This window comes from Spodoptera frugiperda, chromosome 28, assembly GCF_023101765.2.
Source record: "Spodoptera frugiperda isolate SF20-4 chromosome 28, AGI-APGP_CSIRO_Sfru_2.0, whole genome shotgun sequence".
Classification (NCBI taxonomy): Eukaryota; Metazoa; Arthropoda; class Insecta; order Lepidoptera; family Noctuidae; genus Spodoptera; species Spodoptera frugiperda.
This window is the reverse complement of record NC_064239.1, coordinates 9,360,700-9,379,225: the sequence shown is the minus strand read 5'-3', so window position 1 is coordinate 9,379,225 and position 18,526 is coordinate 9,360,700. Positions and strand designations below refer to the sequence as shown.

Sequence of the window (18,526 nt, the reverse complement as noted above, 5' to 3'; positions counted from 1 at the left end):
ACACATTGGTAAATACTATAATTTTTGTGTCGGTATACGTATTTTTATAATTTAATATATGGGTAAGGTTAATAATATTGACAATCGATGATATCAATCAACATTTTCAATTGAATAGTCGTAGTGCTCGTGGACGAGTGGTTAATGAACCGGTTTCAAACATCGTTTACGACAATGTGGGTTCGAATCTAACCAAAAGTATTTATTTTATTTATTTACTATGTTGTTTTTCTTTGTTTTGTTATGCTTTGTTTTTGTTTTCTGTATAATAAAATCAAAGTATCAATGAAACAGATTCTGAATAAAACAACATTATTTTTTATTGTAAATAATTTATTATTTATGTGTTATTATGTCCAATAAGTAAAAAAACATGAAAAAATTGGATGAAAAAATATCGTGGTGCAATTATTTAATACAGACACCTTTAACATTCGCAATCTATAGCTATTTAAATTTAATTAGGCTAATACGAGTGGTGAAATGAATCAACATGTTAAATGGAAAGAAATTATGACAATTTCCAACATCTTAACAATAACATCACTTCACCGTCTCCTTTAGACTTTCGATATTCCTAGTAATGGACAAAAAATCAAATTTCGATAACGTGTGTATTCAGTTATTATTAAAATTTGTTTTTGTTCACATTGCTAAACAATTATGAATGTTATGTCTGTATAAATAAGGTTTACAATTACTAAGTAAAATAAATTCAACTGCAATACACTTATGATTTCACTAGTTAAAGTAATTCGTTCACTATAATCACACCTATTAGGCCGCACACATTATTACACCATTATATTTTACCTTTATCCAAATGATCAAATGTTTTATTTAGTAAAATTATTTTCTAAATTAAGATCAACCTAGCAGATTGTAATTGCTTTTGTTTTATCGATGAGCTATTATTATAGATTTGTAATTGTTGTGTTCAGCGCTGACTTGCTGCAACGTAAAACGGCAGAATGAAGGTGATATCACAGATTGCAGCATAGGCGCGCGTTGTTACGCGTGTGGAGAAGAAAGCATTGGAAGTAATCCGAATCAACCTTGCGTTCGGGCACAATGCCGTGGTGGCTAAACGAAGAATTCATCTCTGGATTTACTTATTTCGCGTCGTTAGCGTGATTCTATATCCCATGTTTCCAGAATATCCATATCAGCCGACCCATAACTGCATTTCTTGTTTTTCTCTGTGGATACAAAATAAAAGAGTCAATTATAATAATAATAATTTGGTCTATATGATAAAAATAACCTTAAATATTTAGATACTTAGGTTGTTATATAGACTTATAAATAACTTGAGTTAAATTAATTTATTTATAAACATAAGGCAAATAATATATAATCATAAAAAGTGAAGAACAAAGAATAAAATTGAAATAAGTAGTAATTTGTATAGGTAAAGAATATCAAAATAATGTCTAACTGTTACTCACCAATATTCTTAATCGCTTTACAATATCAAATAATTTATGTGTTCTTCTTCCGCAAAACAACGACTATGTTATGTTTATATGTTTATACTTTAACTTTGTATGGATAGATATAAATTAAATTAAACACGACCATGAGTTGTGGATAATTATTAATAAATACTCGTAGACTGACAACTAAGAATACAGACTTTTTATAATGTGGGGTGTTTGAGAAAAATATTGCGGATTGTCGGTAGTTACTTCATAAACGGGCCAAATAAAATAACCTGAGAGTTCTGTGGTTGCCTCAAACATTGTAAATTTTTATTTAGATATTGAAACATTAGAAAATTTGCATTCAATAATGTTTAAAAAATGTTTCAAAAAGAACGCGATGCTGGGTTCGAACCGGCGTCTCGTCACTTTATCCGCAAGTAATAACCATTGCGCCATACGTGCAATTAAAGTGACAATCCAAATATCGTATCTCATTGAATAACATAAAAAACGATGAGAAGATATTATATTTATATGGGTATAATTTTTGTAACTCGATCGTTCCTTATTTGATTTATTCAATGTTTGTTACGTATTGTTTTTATGTTTACCCTTGTTTTTATTTATATTTCATTATTGAATTAATGCGTATACCCTCACGAAAATGATATTTAGTATAAGTGTATGCGTGATGAAACTGTGTGCGTAATAGGCGTTTGACTATTAGTTTGTTTTTATGCACATTACTATAAAATTACCCACACATGTAAAGGTATTGTATAGTTATAGTTATGTTGGCTGTATACCGATTAATGTTGCTCGGTGTACATATCAAATCATACTTTATATCAACTTGCCTGAGAACTCACAATCCTTAACACATTAGCCATGTCGGACTACTCTGACCGACACATTTTCTCGTTGGCAGTGAAAGGCTTAATGCATAACATTTGCTCTATAAAACGATATAACATACACATACATATCGTCACGCCTTTAATCCCCGAAGGGGTAGTCAGAGGTGCACATTATGGCACGTAATGCCACTGTACAATTTACACCCACTTTTCACAATTTATGTTGCAAGTCCCACGTAAAAGGTCGTGAGCCTATTGCCATATACCGAACACATTTCCAGACTCCGTTCTACTACTGAGAAATTTTCGAGAATCCAAAAAAGCCCAGTAATACTTTGCCCGACCCGGAAATAAACCCGAGACCCCTTGTCCGGCAATCGCACTTGCGACCACTCGACCAACGAGGCAGTCGATATAAACGATATAACAACATCCTAATAACAAAATCCACGACACCACTTACACCGTAATCCACCATTTACGTATATATACAGTTTCAATAATAAGTTTTGTTCGTCTGTTTATATTCTCAGGGGAGTCTGGCAATCAGTGTGAGCGCTCTCAGCTCGTTCTAAACCCATTACGGATAAATTAAGCTGGATCACAAACCGGTATGCAAATCTAACAGTGCTGCCACCTGGTTACTACGTTTTCAAGTATCTGAAACTTTGAATTACTTAAATCGTTTTGAGAATGTTTTCTTGAGTTATTAGACCAGCTTTACGCTAGTGACTTCGCTCACGGCAAAAGATTTCTTTCGATTAGGTTTCGAATTCGATCATGTATAATATTTATAAAAAAGTAACGTAGTATAATATTGATATAAGTACCTTCTATGTAATTCTCTAAAATATACATTTTAAACGGTTAAAGAAGTTTTCAAATCGGCCCAGTTCAGTAGTTTTCAAGCTTATTGAATACAAACCAACTTAAAGGTAATCAAATCTTTCCACTTAATAAATAAAAAAAAAGTCTTTATTATTGTTGAAACTTTATCAAATGTTACTTAAAGTTAAAATAAAAGAAGTAGGAACTTTAATAAACAAAACTATAACTACTTAAAACATACTATTAGCATTCGGCTTCTTTCTTCTCGTAAAGTACGCTTCAGATAACGAAACGTAGCCTTTAATGGGTTGTCGGCAAATAAACGAGTGAATGTAAAGCAATTTTGGAGTCTGACTTATTTCCTACAACCTACAACTACAACCGGAGTGGAAACTCCAACAATCAGAATAAAATTTAGCAAATTAAATTATAATAGGCAAAGCCACTGGCAGAAGCTAGTATATAATAAATTAGTAAGAAATGCAAACAAAGCAAATATTTAAAATAATCGTGTGAGTGAAATATAGCAGTCATCTATTCAGTATTTTGACAGCACCCTTATGAAAGCTACTTTTCAATATGTGCCTTTATTTGTTACTCAAACGAAGGTCTGCAGGTCATTTATCATAGGGGACACATGTGCATCAACTGTAGTCATACACTGTTTTATTTTATTCATCTATTAATACCCATCACTATGTACACATTTTCTTTTTTGTATCTATTATATGACTGCCTCGTTCGTAGGGTGTTTGCATGTGCAACTGCCGGACAAGGGGTCTCGGATTCGATTCTCAGGTTGGGCAAAGTATTACTGGGCGTTATACTTTAAGAGTTATACTTCTTTGTTGTTTGTTGTAGGCCTCCTTAATTTCTTCCTATTTTGGGTTGTTAGTATCCAATTTTGTCTCGCACCTCTTTGATATCATCTTTCTATCTCATCTGGGGTCTAACAACAGGTCGTTTATGTTCCTACGGTCTCTACTCCAACAGATCTTTGCACCACAAGTTGTGTTTACGGGCTATACCACCCATTGCATGTTTCCATTATATATTTAGAAGAAAAAATCTACTAAAACCTCGTCTACGTCAACAAAGAATAACTTAATCACAACATATTAAAAACATGAGTGCACGACAGCTCTAAATAGTGCCGTCCCTTTCATATCCTTACACAAGATAAGGACAGCTAGTTGTCCTGGAAAATTTCATTTCGGGGAAGGGCTAAAGATTAATGGACAGCGTTATTTCGCCCTTGTTTTAAAAAAATGCATTATAGGGTCGTTCCATATCATTTTGTCTTTAGCTTGCTTCTCATCAGTCATGTGTATACGAAATTCATTTTAAATAGCTTCGTACAAACACATGCGTACCCCAATTTCGATTAGGCATGACGTGCTCAAAGTTCCTTTTCATTCAGGAAAAATGATGGACGGTGCTTTAATGTAAACTTTATGTCTTTACGTTAAACACTTCATTGGATATTGGAGAAATCTGAAGGACTAAGGAAAAGTACAGAACAAGTAAGTAGTGTTGGAGAGCCATGCTTCGGCGTGAATGGGCCGGCTCGACCGGAGTGATACCACGGCCTTACAGAAAAGCGAGGTGAAAAAATGCTTGCGTTATGTTTCGTTATGTAAGTGAGATTACCGGAGGCCCAATTACCCAATCTTCCCAATCCCCGATTCCTCAACAACTCCTAAATTCCTAACCACCAAGGCTGGCAACGCACTTGTAACGCCTCTGGTGTTTCGGGTGGCCATTGGCGGCGACGATTGTTTACCATCAGGTGATCCGTATGCTCGTTTACCGGCTTATACCATAAAAAAATCTTAACTTATTTGTACCGTGCTCATAATAGTTCTCTAGTTTTACTGAACGCCTACGGACTACGGACGTACAGTTAGCAAACTCGTAGCGCGACTACGAAAAATCGTAGCGCGTAGCTTGATTCTTAAAACTGTTTAAAATGTTGATGATGTTTAGAACTACATTATTTAGGATTGTCAGTCAGACCGCTTTGAAAGTGGCTAATAAAGGATTAATTGAAATAAATGCTTTTTACCTGTATAATAAAGATTATAAAAAAAACAACATCCATCTTAGGTGGCTGGCGTTGGGTGGATGGATTAAGGGCCTGATACAGAAGGCAGTACTCCTCGAAACGGCAGGTATTGTGAGGAGGTTCCTGTCTCTGGAGCCCTAACCACCGGTAGTTTGGACCATGCTCCCGCTACTGGTTAGCTCCTATTTTTATATTTTTAAATGTTATTTTGTTTTTTATGTTTAAAAATATAATTTTAGAGTATTTTAAATAAATATATGGATTATAAAAAAAACTTTAAAGCCCAAAAGTCAATGTCATTATTATACAACAAAATTTTACGATGCTCGCAGAACAGCGATCAGTTGTGGTTGCTAGACACTTAATAAGTGAGAGGAGTAATCCATCAAGTCGCCGCAGTTGCTGGGCCAGACCCCAGGGACGACCCTCCATTCATAATGCATGATTTCACACTACAGAATACACCACAACCACGTTAAACTTATGTTAGGTATATACAAAAAACTTAAGCCGTATTTAGTCAGTCCCTGATTTGAATTTTGGTGGTAGAAATTATCCTAAGTAATGACGTTAATAGGGATGATAACCCCGTCACCCGACGAGGTATGAAAATTAAAAATCTATTTATTCCGTCAGCTAGGTAATGAAAAAATATAAGACCATTTTTTTATTTCGTCATATAACATATACTTAGAAAAACCAAATCAAAGTTTATTAGTGGGAGCAAATACGTCATTTCTAAAAACTTAACCTAGAAGTGTTTATTACAATTAATATATTTCAAATATAATATAATATCTTCGAAAATTAAATTCAATGTTCGACCAGAGAGGCAGTATATAAATTATAACTCACAAACACATTATATCCTACTTCAAAACACATAGCTCCGCCTCTGAAATTGTAACAAAAACACTCGTAACAAAGCCGTTTATAATCAGTATCTAAACATTTAATAACGTTACGGAATTAGACATGCACCAATGGCTTACAATTTGGGCATATTGGCCGTGTTGTTCCGAGATATGCAGCTTATAATAAAACAATATTAATTATCAATCGACGCTCCACCGCGTCTTTTGTCGGGAGCACGCCGAGTTTAATAACTGAGGAATGCGTACATTAAACCGCCGGCATCTCCCAGCACTTTTGTTTAAATAATAAATTGGATTTCTATAAACGATGCAGTTAGGAATCCTGTTTGAGATTATTAAATATTTACAGACGCCTCTCTAGGGAATATTTTCCGAATTATCGCATTGTTGTACTACATAATATGTGCATATATTCCAATTACATATTTTTTAATTAACTTCCTAACATTATTAAAACTTTATTCTAAGCACATCTGTGAGTTCCTTTCTGTCGATTAAGTGATTACAACCTTTAGCAACGTCCAAATGTATAATAACGTTAAACTCAATGAAATTTCTATAAAAAATCAATTAGTTCCCCCTTCAATAGTAAGAGCGGGGCGGGCTTGAATCAGTTTGTTAATGAATTCAAATTTATTCGTTGATCGGGCGCGTCTCGGTGCTAACGTATTTAAAAAGTGATTAGAAGTTAAATTGACACAATATGAACTTTTTGTATCAGCCGCGACGCGTAATCAGAAACAAAATTATTCAATTTTCAACGTATCGTACGGCGAGACGGAAAATTGATTACTGTGCAAGCTTCCATTTACATTTTACATTCAATAAACTGAAATGTAGGCGGTTTTTACATTTGAAAATTAACTGATATAAAAACGTGAACATCGTCGTGGGTTCAAGACGTGGAACTGGCGTTATTTACAATGAGAATTGAGATTAAATTTACATTGTTGCTTTTACGATGCGGGCTTAGCTTCGTCTGTTATGGTAAGGTATTCATGAAAGCAAATGTTTAGTCCCGGGGGCGAGCTGCGTTCCACAGAGCGCTCGGCGGAATCATTCGTGTGCTCTAACTTATGATAATTATATTTGGAATAATCCGCCCAAAGCAATGAGTGCAAGAAGCCAGCTCACCTCATTCATGAAATATTCCTTTATAGTACCTATTCCTTGCTCCTTTCAAACATTCTTTCCTGGATCTTTCATTTAACATTAAATACGTTTTCGTATTCACCGCCGCAACTGCAGTGGTATGTAGTCATATATTTGTAAACATACCCCATTCTATCTGAGCACAGCAACAAACACAATTTGAATAATATAATTGAGTATGAGAAGAGTCAGAAACCAGCCTCTTAAGACATAATAATTTTAATTAATGAAATTCTGGACACTAAATTACATATGCTCCTATATAATTCATGTTCTTATAAGAGTAAATAAATAATAAAATCATAAATATATTCTTTCTGTTCAACTTCCTAGTTATACCATCTAGTTTTCATTTTCGAAGGCTCGTAGCTTTTGCGTAAAGATTTATGTAAGAAGTAATATTCTTTCAATTTCGTCCGTGCCAGGTGAGCTTCAGCCATCGCCCTTTTGTCTTCATTAAAGATCTGCCTTGTAGCCTTTTTAACTACTATTAGATCTAGGGAATCTATTTCTTTCGAAATTTCATCGTAGTACCTCTCAATGTTAACCATCAGGGCAGTCAAGGAATCTCGATGATCAGGTTTGAATCCATACAGTCCAGAATGAACAAATTGTACACACATAAACAACTTGGAGGACTCGTAAGATGCGACTAACTCGTAAATTACCTTCTCCAGTATCGTGTTGAATCTCTCCTTGAAAATATCACAGGTTACTTCCAAATTCTTTACCTTCTTCTGAAATATATCAATAATATACTGCATATGTGTAGCGTGATCGTGTATCGCATCTTCGAAATGTCTCTTTTCCATATTTATTTTGTAAAATGATCCGGAGAATATTCCACATATTTCTAAATAGTTTAAACATTGTCTACATACGCTTTCTAGATGAGTAATCAGCTGTGAAGGTCTTTTGAAGTACAGCTCAGGCGGTAGTTGTGCCAGTGATAGTGCACTCTGACTGTACAATGTCGAGATCTCAGGGGTTTCCGTTTGCAACTGAGTCAATAATCTGGAACATAGCTTGTCAGCCTTCTCGCAATGTGACGCATAGCGCTTGTGCCACCACTTCGGTGAAATTTCAGTTAAAAATTTCTTGTACTGCGATAACTGATCATATTCCGCGACAATGTTTATCAGTTTATTCTTGATTTTAATAAATACGAAGCTATATTCTTCCAGCTGATCGGTTACATTAGCAAGTTGCATAGAAGTCTCTTTAGCCAACTTCATTACGTGTTTCGCGTCTGTAAAACTCTGCTCAGCAAATACCATAAAATTTTGATTTATTTTTTCGAAATCACGATTTATTTGCTCAAATTCTTCTCGTTCTTTAAAAGTAAACATATCAATTTGAAGTATTTTGTCGTTTATATAGCCTGCGTTGGCACGGAGTAACGTTGCGTCTCTCAGATCTCTCATGAAGGCTTTAATGTCACAGAAAGACCTAACGGGTCTTCCTTCTACGAGTGTAAAGAATTCAGGATCAATATCACAAACAGTGTGGATTTCATCCGGGACTGGAGGATCATGTTTTTTCCTATGATGTTTCACGCCTTTGGTGATAACTCTTAACCGTTCCGGTAAAGTATATGGGTTGCGATATTCTTCTTCTTCCTTCATCTCTCTCTCACGGGTCTTAATGAGTTTCTTTTTATAGTCATGACTTACAGGTACTTGTGGTGGTACGTTTTCATCGCAACACTTTGCAGAAGTGTCTAATTCCGGCAATTTTAAAACACTCCTGCTAGTCCGTACCGTTTTAAATAGTTCTTGGGATGACAACTTGGATCTGCAATAGGAAAAGGATTATGACATGTTTATTTCTCTCTTGAGACGTTCTAATGTCTTTTACTGACAAAAGTTATATTATTGCACTCTAAACAAGATAAGACTATTATCAATTTAATACTTATAACTGCTATCGATGGTCAGTGGGTCATATTAGGATTAGGATTTAGATCCTCATTCACTTTTAGGAGATAGACTAGAACCTGGATGGACTGGATCCTTATTTACTATTCAAAGTATCCAGTAACACAGCCCATATTGGATCTTAGACGAATAACTACAAGCTCTAGATAAAGTTGCGTACATTAATAAGTTCATTATGATTTCTTTAAAATAACTTACTTTTTCATTATTATAAGTAGTATGTATAAACGCTACACGAAACTCAAAACAAAAATATTATTTCTTAAAAATATCAGCATACAATTCCCACAACGAATGACATGTTGATTCCTTTGTATTTTGGTTCTTTTTGTTCTTTAATCTGTCAGTGAAAGAAAGAGGTTCATTGATTGGTACCTATATCACCTTTTTGATAATTATTTCATAGGTGATGTTGCCTCCATCTCGTCTAATGATTGTAAGTCGTGATATAGCCAACAATGGAGCACGGCTATCTAGGCGTTTTAAAGGTTTATTTTGTACTAGCTCCTTAACCCGCTCTGCTTGGTTCCTATTAGTCATAGCGTGATGTTTTATAGCCTTCAAATCGGACCAGTAGTTCTGGAGATTAGCGCGTTCAAACAAACAAACTCTTCAACTTTATAATATTATATATAAATATAGATTTATATGTACCTATTCGACTTCATTTTTGACAGTGTGTGAGTATGTGGCAATATACTCCCATAAAAAAAAATTACCAACACTAAACACAATATTATAGATATGTAGTCTTGATCTCCCTCACAAGTACTGGGTTGTCAAATAAATTGCCCAATAAGTCGGTAGGAAGACGGTCAATTAATTTGACTAGCCCTGTGTGACCGCAACCCTTCTGTCCGGCACATCTTCAAACTGTAGGAAGTGATGCTTCCGACACCTGTGACCATTGGCCCAAGTTACAAGCTGATATACAATGTGATAGGGGTGGGACTTCTAACCCGTTAAGGCTGAGTACTACATCTAATTTTATGGGGGGTTGAACCCCCTCCCCCTAAAAAATATGGCTATTTTAATATTTTGTTTACTTTATGTGATATCAATCAAAGGTTGTATGAGTCGTAGAAACGAAAAAAAAAACGACAAACGGTAGCTAATAACCTTGGCTAACTAATTCATTACTTTTTTCACACGTTTGATAATGTTTTGGTGAGAAAAAAAAAATCATTTCTGAATTATTTTTACCGAAAAAATCACTATTTTTCAATATTTTCAAATAGGGGTTCAACACCCCATATTATTTTATTTGTCGATAAAATTAGATGTAGTACTAGCCTTAACGGGTTAGAAGTCCCACCCCGATCACATTGTATAAAGGCGGTTTAATTTTATTTGTAGTTATAAAATTTGAATCTACCAGAGGGTGAACAACCTATTCACTGGAGCCTATTCTTATAGTTTGTTTTGTTTTTGGCATTTTGTATGTAAACGTGCTCCATCGTAGGCCGCAGCCCAGCTACATATAAAAAATAGCGGACCCGACAGACGTTGTCCTGTCTACACGTCTGATTAATTAAAAAAACATTGTCCAGCGGAAAAATTGTGAATCTAAACCATTCTCAGATCCTCTTGAACACACACAAAAAGTTTCATCAAAATCGATCTAGTCGTTTAAGAGGAGTTCAGTGACATACACACTTACAGAAGAATTATATATATAAAGATATGATATTATGTAAAGAAAATTTTTTGTAGCTAACTGAATTATATGTTTTTATGTTTTTCGGCTTACTCAATTATTTAATGAGAAACTTGACTAGTCTAGTCGCCGCTTCGTGTATCTCGGAATGCTGCATATGAATAAACTGAAACTTTGTTACGTACTTTATATAACAAATAAATAAAATAATTATTGTATTATAACAGAAATCTACTACCTATTTACGTTAAATAATTAACTGTATATATTTTAACAGTCTACATTCTCTTGACGCTTGGACCAAACATTTCTGAGACTGGTCAAAACCCTTTAGAAATCTCTTGGAACTACACCCGTGGGGAATGGAGTGACCCTTATAGCTAATTTAATTAATACTTGGCCAATAACTAATTTAATTAAATGCCTTTCTACGGAAATTATCTAGTCACTTATGTATGAATCATGAAATTGATCAAGTGTTTGCAGCGCATATATTTTGCTCAATGACATCTATCATTTCTGTACTTACCAAATAACGGAGCTACGGTTATAGGGTAGATGACTGATTTTGATTTTAATGTCCGCCTGTTGGTTTTTTTAAATATTCGACACGTATTTTTTTATATTCTTACGGAAACAAATTCTTCTGAAGATATATCGGTTTGTAATATTGTGTTACATTACTTCTAGGTACATTTTATATGCAGAAATTACGTATTTGCTCCACACTGCTAAACTTTGATTCGTTTTATCTAAGTACTATTGTTTTCATACATGACAAATACGTGTCTTATATTTTTTCATTACCTAACTGACAAACTACATAGATTTTTCAATTTCATAGCATTTCATATCTCTATTAGCCTATGTTACTAATTAGAAAAAAAAAACCTTTACAACAGTGAAATAATTTTTCAAATCGGACCAGTAGTTTCAAAGCCTATTCAATATAAACAAACAAACAAACAATCAAATATTTTGTCTTCAGTAATCGTTATACGAAAACATTAATGATTCGTTCGTTTCTCTTTAAAGCTAAAGCTAAAGAAAGTTGGAATATTAACTGGATTTACTTACCGGCTGCCGAGGAAGTACCTAACGATAAATGCAAAGTAAAATTTATAATACAGATGGAGCCACTTTCCTGCAGTTATTATGGCTGAAAAGTTCCCAACTAAGTATAAGTTACGCGTCTACTAGTTAACTTTGTTATAGTTGCTTTGTTCTTATGTATATGGAAAATATGTTTCAGAAAGGTATACACACATATCTGTTTATACAAATATGTACATATCTGTTTCTGCTTGAAGCTTCTTCTGCTTTATAATAGCTTCTTTTTTTTTGAGGGGGGAAAATCATATGATTTCTCCCGCCTTGGGCGAGGCGAGAGTTAGACTCTTACAGACTAAAAACCACCCCGTTCCTACTCCTGCCTTTTCGAGCCGGAGCCCCAGTAAACCCGCTAGGTAGTCCGCATCATTGCTAATTGACTAAATTCTTCGTATAAATCTCTGGAAACCTATAATTTCACGTGGAAAGCCACTAACGTAGGTAAACTATGCTTCAGGTGACTTAGCTGTACCTATATTACTTCTCCGCGGACTCTTAGTTAGTGCCCTTGTCATACAATAAAAAAATAATTAATTACATGTTTAGTAACTACGTTTAAAAGGATCCCGTCACTATTTACCTTATTTACGTACAAATTTAATCAGCCCCCAGCGATTATGGAAATGCGACGCAAATGAATGGATTTACCCTCATTCAAATTAGACTCAGGTCTAATGCCACGTGGAAAACAGCTTATTTATAAAAGAAAACAACACGTCTTCATTTTGTATTCATTGTTTATTGTTCTTGTAAATGCTTCATCTATCTAATACAATACATATTTGATGTATAAACTTAATTTTCATAACGATTTATGCATAGGACGAAGGAATAGGGATGATGACGGGGTATGAAAATTAAAATTCTATTTAGTCCGTCAGTTGTTAGGTAATGAGAAAATATTAGACACGTATTTTATTATTTTGTCATAATTAAGATAACAATACTTAGATAAAACGAATCAAAGTTTAGGAGTGGGAGCACATACGTCATTTCTACGTATAGGTACTACGTATAAAATGTACCTAGAAGTGACGTCACCTGATATTTCGAATCGTATGTATATTCGAAAGTATTTGTTTCCGAAAGAAAATAAAAAAAAAAACCGTATCTAATATTTAAAAATAAAAATTATCTACAAGACGTGCATTAAAATAAAAAATAATCATCTACACTATTACAATACTTACAATGTTTAGTTCACAATCCTTCAAGTTCTATTTTGTTAAGATTAAGAATCAAACCTTGTTAAATTAGTTTCACTGTTCTCTTGTCACTCGTGGTTTCTGGGTTTGACCCCACATCTTATAAAAGGCGACCCCTCTTGTCGTGAAGGGGTCAAGAATAAATTGCAATCCTTGAACCCAATGTCTGTGGTTTTTAAGGTAGCAGATATTAATTAGTTGGAACTGATCTTCTTTCTACAAAACTAGCTTTCCATCCGCGGTTTCGCCCGCGTATTTGAAGGAAAACTAACTTATATCTTTGCCTGTGTCTAGCCTCCAGTTTCCTATATATCTCCAAATAAAAAAAAAATGACGGAACTTTATGCGTTCTCCGTTCGTGTGATGTTGTGGTCTTTGTGATATACTTATATGTAAATAATTATATTTGTTATATATTTACTTTCTCGTTTGTCGAGTGGTCGCAAGTGCGACTGCCGGGCAAGGGATCGATTCCCGGGTCGGGCGAAGTATTACTGGGCACGGAGTCTGGAAATGTGCCCGGTATATGGGACTTATAATAAAATGTGAAATGTGGGTGTATATTGGCATTATGTGCCATAATGTGCACCTCTGCCTACCCCGTCGGGGATTAAAGGCGTGACGTTATAAAAAAAATACTTTTCATTTATTTTTAAGGAATTCAAAGTTTATTTTATGTAATAATATTTGTAACCAACTGCTCAAGGCTGTTGTTGCATGAATGACACGAAAATAAAAACGATTAAAATTATACAAACACAATATTTTTATAGCGTTTTTGGGAATAGTTCCGTTTACACCCTGTATAATATTAGCGATAACTATAGGTACTTCCGCAGTAAACACCCAATTGTTTACACTTCTGACAAAGTTCCATTGGATGTCTCTTCTTTGGATCACTCTTGTCCAAACCCTTTGGTTTCTCGAGCGGCGTCTGAAAAAATTGATAAAATATTTCTTCATACATCTGCCAAGGTAATTCATTGGTCGAGTGGTCACCAGCTAGACTGATCGGTATGTGACTGATGTGAGAAAGAATTTTTGGTGTTATTTTTTCTGATTTTCGACTATGCAACAGCCTACAACTCCAGGGATTAAAGGGTGCATTTTCCCTTTTATTTTAAGAACACTAGCGACACGCCCCAGCTTTACACGTGTGCAATGGTACCTAATAGATTATGCATGTATTATACATATAAATCTTTCCCTTGAATCAATCTATCTACTAAAAAACCGCATCAAAAACCGTTGCGTAGTTTTAAAGATTTAAGCATACAAAGAGACATAGGGACAGAGAAAGCGAGTGTGTTTTATACTATGTAGTGATTATTGGGTTCTCGATTTCGATTTTGAGTACCTATGCTGCTGTCCGGTCTCTGTATATAGTCTCTTAGACTACGGCATAGTAGTAACAATCAAAATTAATACCTGTTTATGTGGCATAACGTTGATTTTACATTGAGTACACTCCTGGCCATAGTTTGCCCAGGAATTGGCACTCATCCACTTTCGGTTGCATTCTGGGCATTTATATTCGCCAAAACATCGTTTCTTGCCGTTGTATGGGGTCTGAAAATAAAATTTAACCATCTATTAGGTACATGTAGAAATATTACAAAAATACAATATAATGTATTCTGAGAGTTTCTTGCGTGTTTTTAAACCTGTATAAGACAATTGTCTAGTTATTAATTATATAGGTAGTAAACCACTATAAAGTTAAACAAAACACAAGATTAAAGTTAATAATTTCTTGCAATAATCCGACGATTTTTATTTTTTGCATAATATGTATTGAAGACTTTATTGTATTAGTTAAGTTACTTAAGTTTTGAGGTTTAATATAATCAGGTAATAAGTTTATCGAATACCAAAACATTAAAATATCTTGTAAAAAAAAAATATTAAAATAGCCATAACTTTTAGGGGAGGGGATTCGACCACTTCGACTGATGTCTACGTTATCGTATTGAATTATACATATATATAACAGTAGTTGTAAGTGCAATAAATAAATAAATGAATAATTTGCAAATATCTATACAGGGTGCAGATTTGAAACCACAACAAAACTCGGGAGCGTGTCACAATAGTCATAAATCTTCGATGTTAAATATCAGTCAATAGGTAATAATAGGTCATGTCAATAGGTAAAAACACGGCTATAAGAAATTATTAAAGTTTGGCAGTATTTCACAATAATCCGTCAAAAATGAAGACAACTGATAACCTGCAAAATTTAACTATAGATTCAGCCCGTACTTACCGACATTTTGATGTTAAAAATTATAATAAAACACACACACAAAATATAAAGAAACTGATAGACTTTTCTAGAAATTTAAAGAAAACTTGATTGACTCTTCTCGCTGGGTGTGGAAACCACAATGAAGGTGGTTCATGTCAAACTGTTCTTTATATTATGACTCGTAGTGATGGGACATAACAAGATACAACAACATGTTACTAATATTGTTCGATAAACCTTAGTCTATACCTTGTATTTTTTTATGGAATAGGTGGCAAATGCATCACCTAATGTTAGTGCAAAATTAATAAAATTGATAAAGTGTATAATAATAGATACTATGATAGATCATGTTATTTTATGAATTCTAAGTTTTTTAGTTTTGTATCTTTGCCAATATACCTATCATGAATAAAATATGAATTAATTATGTGTAAATAAATAATGAACATCCCCGATTCCCCAACAACTCTTAAACTCCTAACCTGCAAAAGGCCGGGTGCCAATGGGCGGCGGCGTTTGCTTCCAATCAGGTGATCCGTATACTTGTTTACCATAAAAAAAAGAATAACATAGACAAAAAGTCATTATTTTTTTGTATTAAATATATTAACCATAAATTTTATTAGAGTCGGACCTAGCTTCTGACAGACTGACGGCAATTCAATTTTGACGTTTCAAAAGTTCCTAATTAAGGATTAGTTAAAAAAAATGCTTGGACTTTGATTGAATCGTGTCCATTGTCATTTCCTACAATTTTGGATCACATACGTACATATGGGTCTTAAACACTTAAGTAGTGAAAAGTGCGTGTTACATATTTAACAATTGTGTTTATCTCTGCTTACCCTTTCATTGATAAACTATGAATTTTCTATGGATCTAGTAATCAATGCAAAATTCAAATGCACATATAACACTTCCAAAAGTAAAACAATAGAAAGTTATTACTTAGCGATAAAATAATGCTAATATTGATAACAGTTATAACGTACAACAGTTATTTTAATAACATAATACTGATATTGATAACAGTTATAACGTGCAACAGTTATTTTACGTCAAATACGCGCTGATGTCGGCACTGCACTACCTTCTAGAACACGATTTGCGGGGAAATCCCGACTAGTGTACTTCGATTACGGAGTATATACGATAAATATAACGCCGCCACATTCAAACATGATAAAGAACTAGTTATTGTTCGTACATATTAGTATTTGCCTCGTTGGACACTGCCTCGTTGACCATGTGGTTGCAAGTACGACTGCCAGGCAAGGGGTCCCGGGTTCAATTCCCGGGTCGGGCGAAGTATTGCTGGATTTTTTCGGCTTTTCGAAAATTTCCCAGTAGTAGCACGGAGTCTGGAAATGTGCCCAGTATATGGCAATAGGCTCACCACCTATTACATGGGACTAACAACTTAAATTGTGAAACGTGGGTGTACATTGTACAGTGGCATTACGTGCCATAACATGCGGTACGCGCAATAATGATACGAGACGTGAAGATAAAAAAATGTATTTAAGTTTTTAACTAATGCCCACTCATTTTGAGTTCTGACGGCATGGAAGAACATATATGTGAGTATCCATAATTGTATGTATTTGTCGTAAGAGTCGACAAAGCTGTACAAAGGTGGTCACATGTGCCTGACCTAAGTTAATTCCTCAAGTTGTGAGTGACATCACGCTATTATTCACGAGGTGGTAGACAGAAGTCTGTTTACTTGTAGACTTGTAAACTTCGAAACCTGCGATACTGCATAGATTGTGATGGGCCCCTCTCATAATGAATCTTTTTAACATCAACACCACGCTACAATGTCCTGCTTTTCTGGAGCTGCGGACAACGTAAAAGTTTACCGGGGCTCCGGCTCAAAACAGGAGAATGAACGGGGTGGATTTTAGTCAGTAAGACTCTGACACTCCCGCCTGCCTCACCCAAGGCGGGAGAAGTAATTGGATGATTTACCTGCCTAAAAAAAAAATCATATAAAAAAATATTCACATTTGGCAGTGTTGGAGATCGTTTTTGTAATACTTTCGGCCAAATTGCATGGGTACCTACACAAGTGTTGCCAATTCCTCTTAATAGTAGGTAAGCCATAGGGTGCACAGTGACGTGGCTGTGTGCCAACTGACTAACTGTGTAATCTCTATGTGCCTTCTAATGCCTATACAGTATGTTAACTAACGGAGGGCGTTCCTGTTAACCCGCAATAGTATAGCATCCATACATGCTAAAAAAAATATTATCATTCAAAAACAAAACAATTTTATTTTTTTATATTAAAATACTCACCAAAAATTTTAAATCGATACGTAAAAGAAACACTCTTTGCACGCGTAGTTGAAGGAAGGTAACGTTGCAATTTATTGTTTATTTTTCTATGCTGATATTTTTATTTTAATCTATTAATGATATAGATTAACGAGTTTAAAGGAACTGTCTGTTAGTTAACATACTGTATAAAGTTTAACACTGCTACGAACTTACATTAGCTTTTATGGGTGTCATTTCATCTGGTGGCCACAAAAACCCATTTCACCCAATTCTTTGTTTGCCGAGTATGATGACGGAGTGTCACCATCTCTAGTCTTTCCGTGGATATTATAAGAACTAGGTAACAGGAGATATTAATACCGTAACCATTCTCAATCCAAAATCTAGGAAATTTTGACTGAGATCGACTCAAAGATTTTGAAAACAAAATTTTTTAAGTCGGTAAACGGGCAGACGGATCACCTGATGATAAGCAATCGCCGCCGCCCATAGACGCTTGAAACACCAGAGGCGGTACAAGTGCGTTGCCGGCCTTTTGGGGGTTAGGAATTTAAGGGTTGTTGGGGAATCGGGGATTTGGAAGATTGGGGAGGGAGGTAATTAGGCCTCTCTGACTCACACAACGCAACACAACGCAAGCGTTGTCTAAGGTCGGTTTTCTGTAAGGCCGTAGTATCATTCACACTCTTTTCTATCTTTGAAATAAAATCTCACACGTTTAAACAGGATAAACTTGTTTACAAGCAGGTGTAGGTATAATTACTCCTTCGCACAAAAGAAATTCAAATGTCAGTAACTAATTAACAACTGTTGACGTTCTCCATTTCACAAAAAGCGACATCTATAATGCCTTGTTCGGACTACGCTAGCATTTTAGTCGAG

The 18,526-nt window shown here is 34.8% G+C and overlaps 2 protein-coding genes across 2 annotated transcripts; both read right to left on the bottom strand.

The window, feature by feature from the left end:
- Positions 1–7,404: 7,404 nt before the first annotated feature.
- On the bottom strand, positions 7,405–9,470 carry LOC118265618 (uncharacterized). Its single transcript, XM_035578615.2, has 2 exons — positions 9,337–9,470; positions 7,405–8,995 (listed from the first exon to the last, which is right to left on the bottom strand). The coding sequence occupies exons 1-2, from the start codon at positions 9,342–9,344 to the stop codon at positions 7,531–7,533; spliced, it is 1,473 nt and encodes a 490-aa protein (XP_035434508.2). The 5' UTR covers positions 9,345–9,470; the 3' UTR covers positions 7,405–7,530.
- A 4,390-nt stretch (positions 9,471–13,860) lies between these two features.
- LOC118265342 (zinc finger CCHC domain-containing protein 24-like) lies at positions 13,861–15,538 on the bottom strand. Its single transcript, XM_035578170.2, has 3 exons — positions 15,377–15,538; positions 14,539–14,679; positions 13,861–14,044 (listed from the first exon to the last, which is right to left on the bottom strand). The coding sequence occupies exons 1-3, from the start codon at positions 15,380–15,382 to the stop codon at positions 13,922–13,924; spliced, it is 270 nt and encodes an 89-aa protein (XP_035434063.2). The 5' UTR covers positions 15,383–15,538; the 3' UTR covers positions 13,861–13,921.
- Between the last annotated feature and the right edge of the window lie 2,988 nt (positions 15,539–18,526).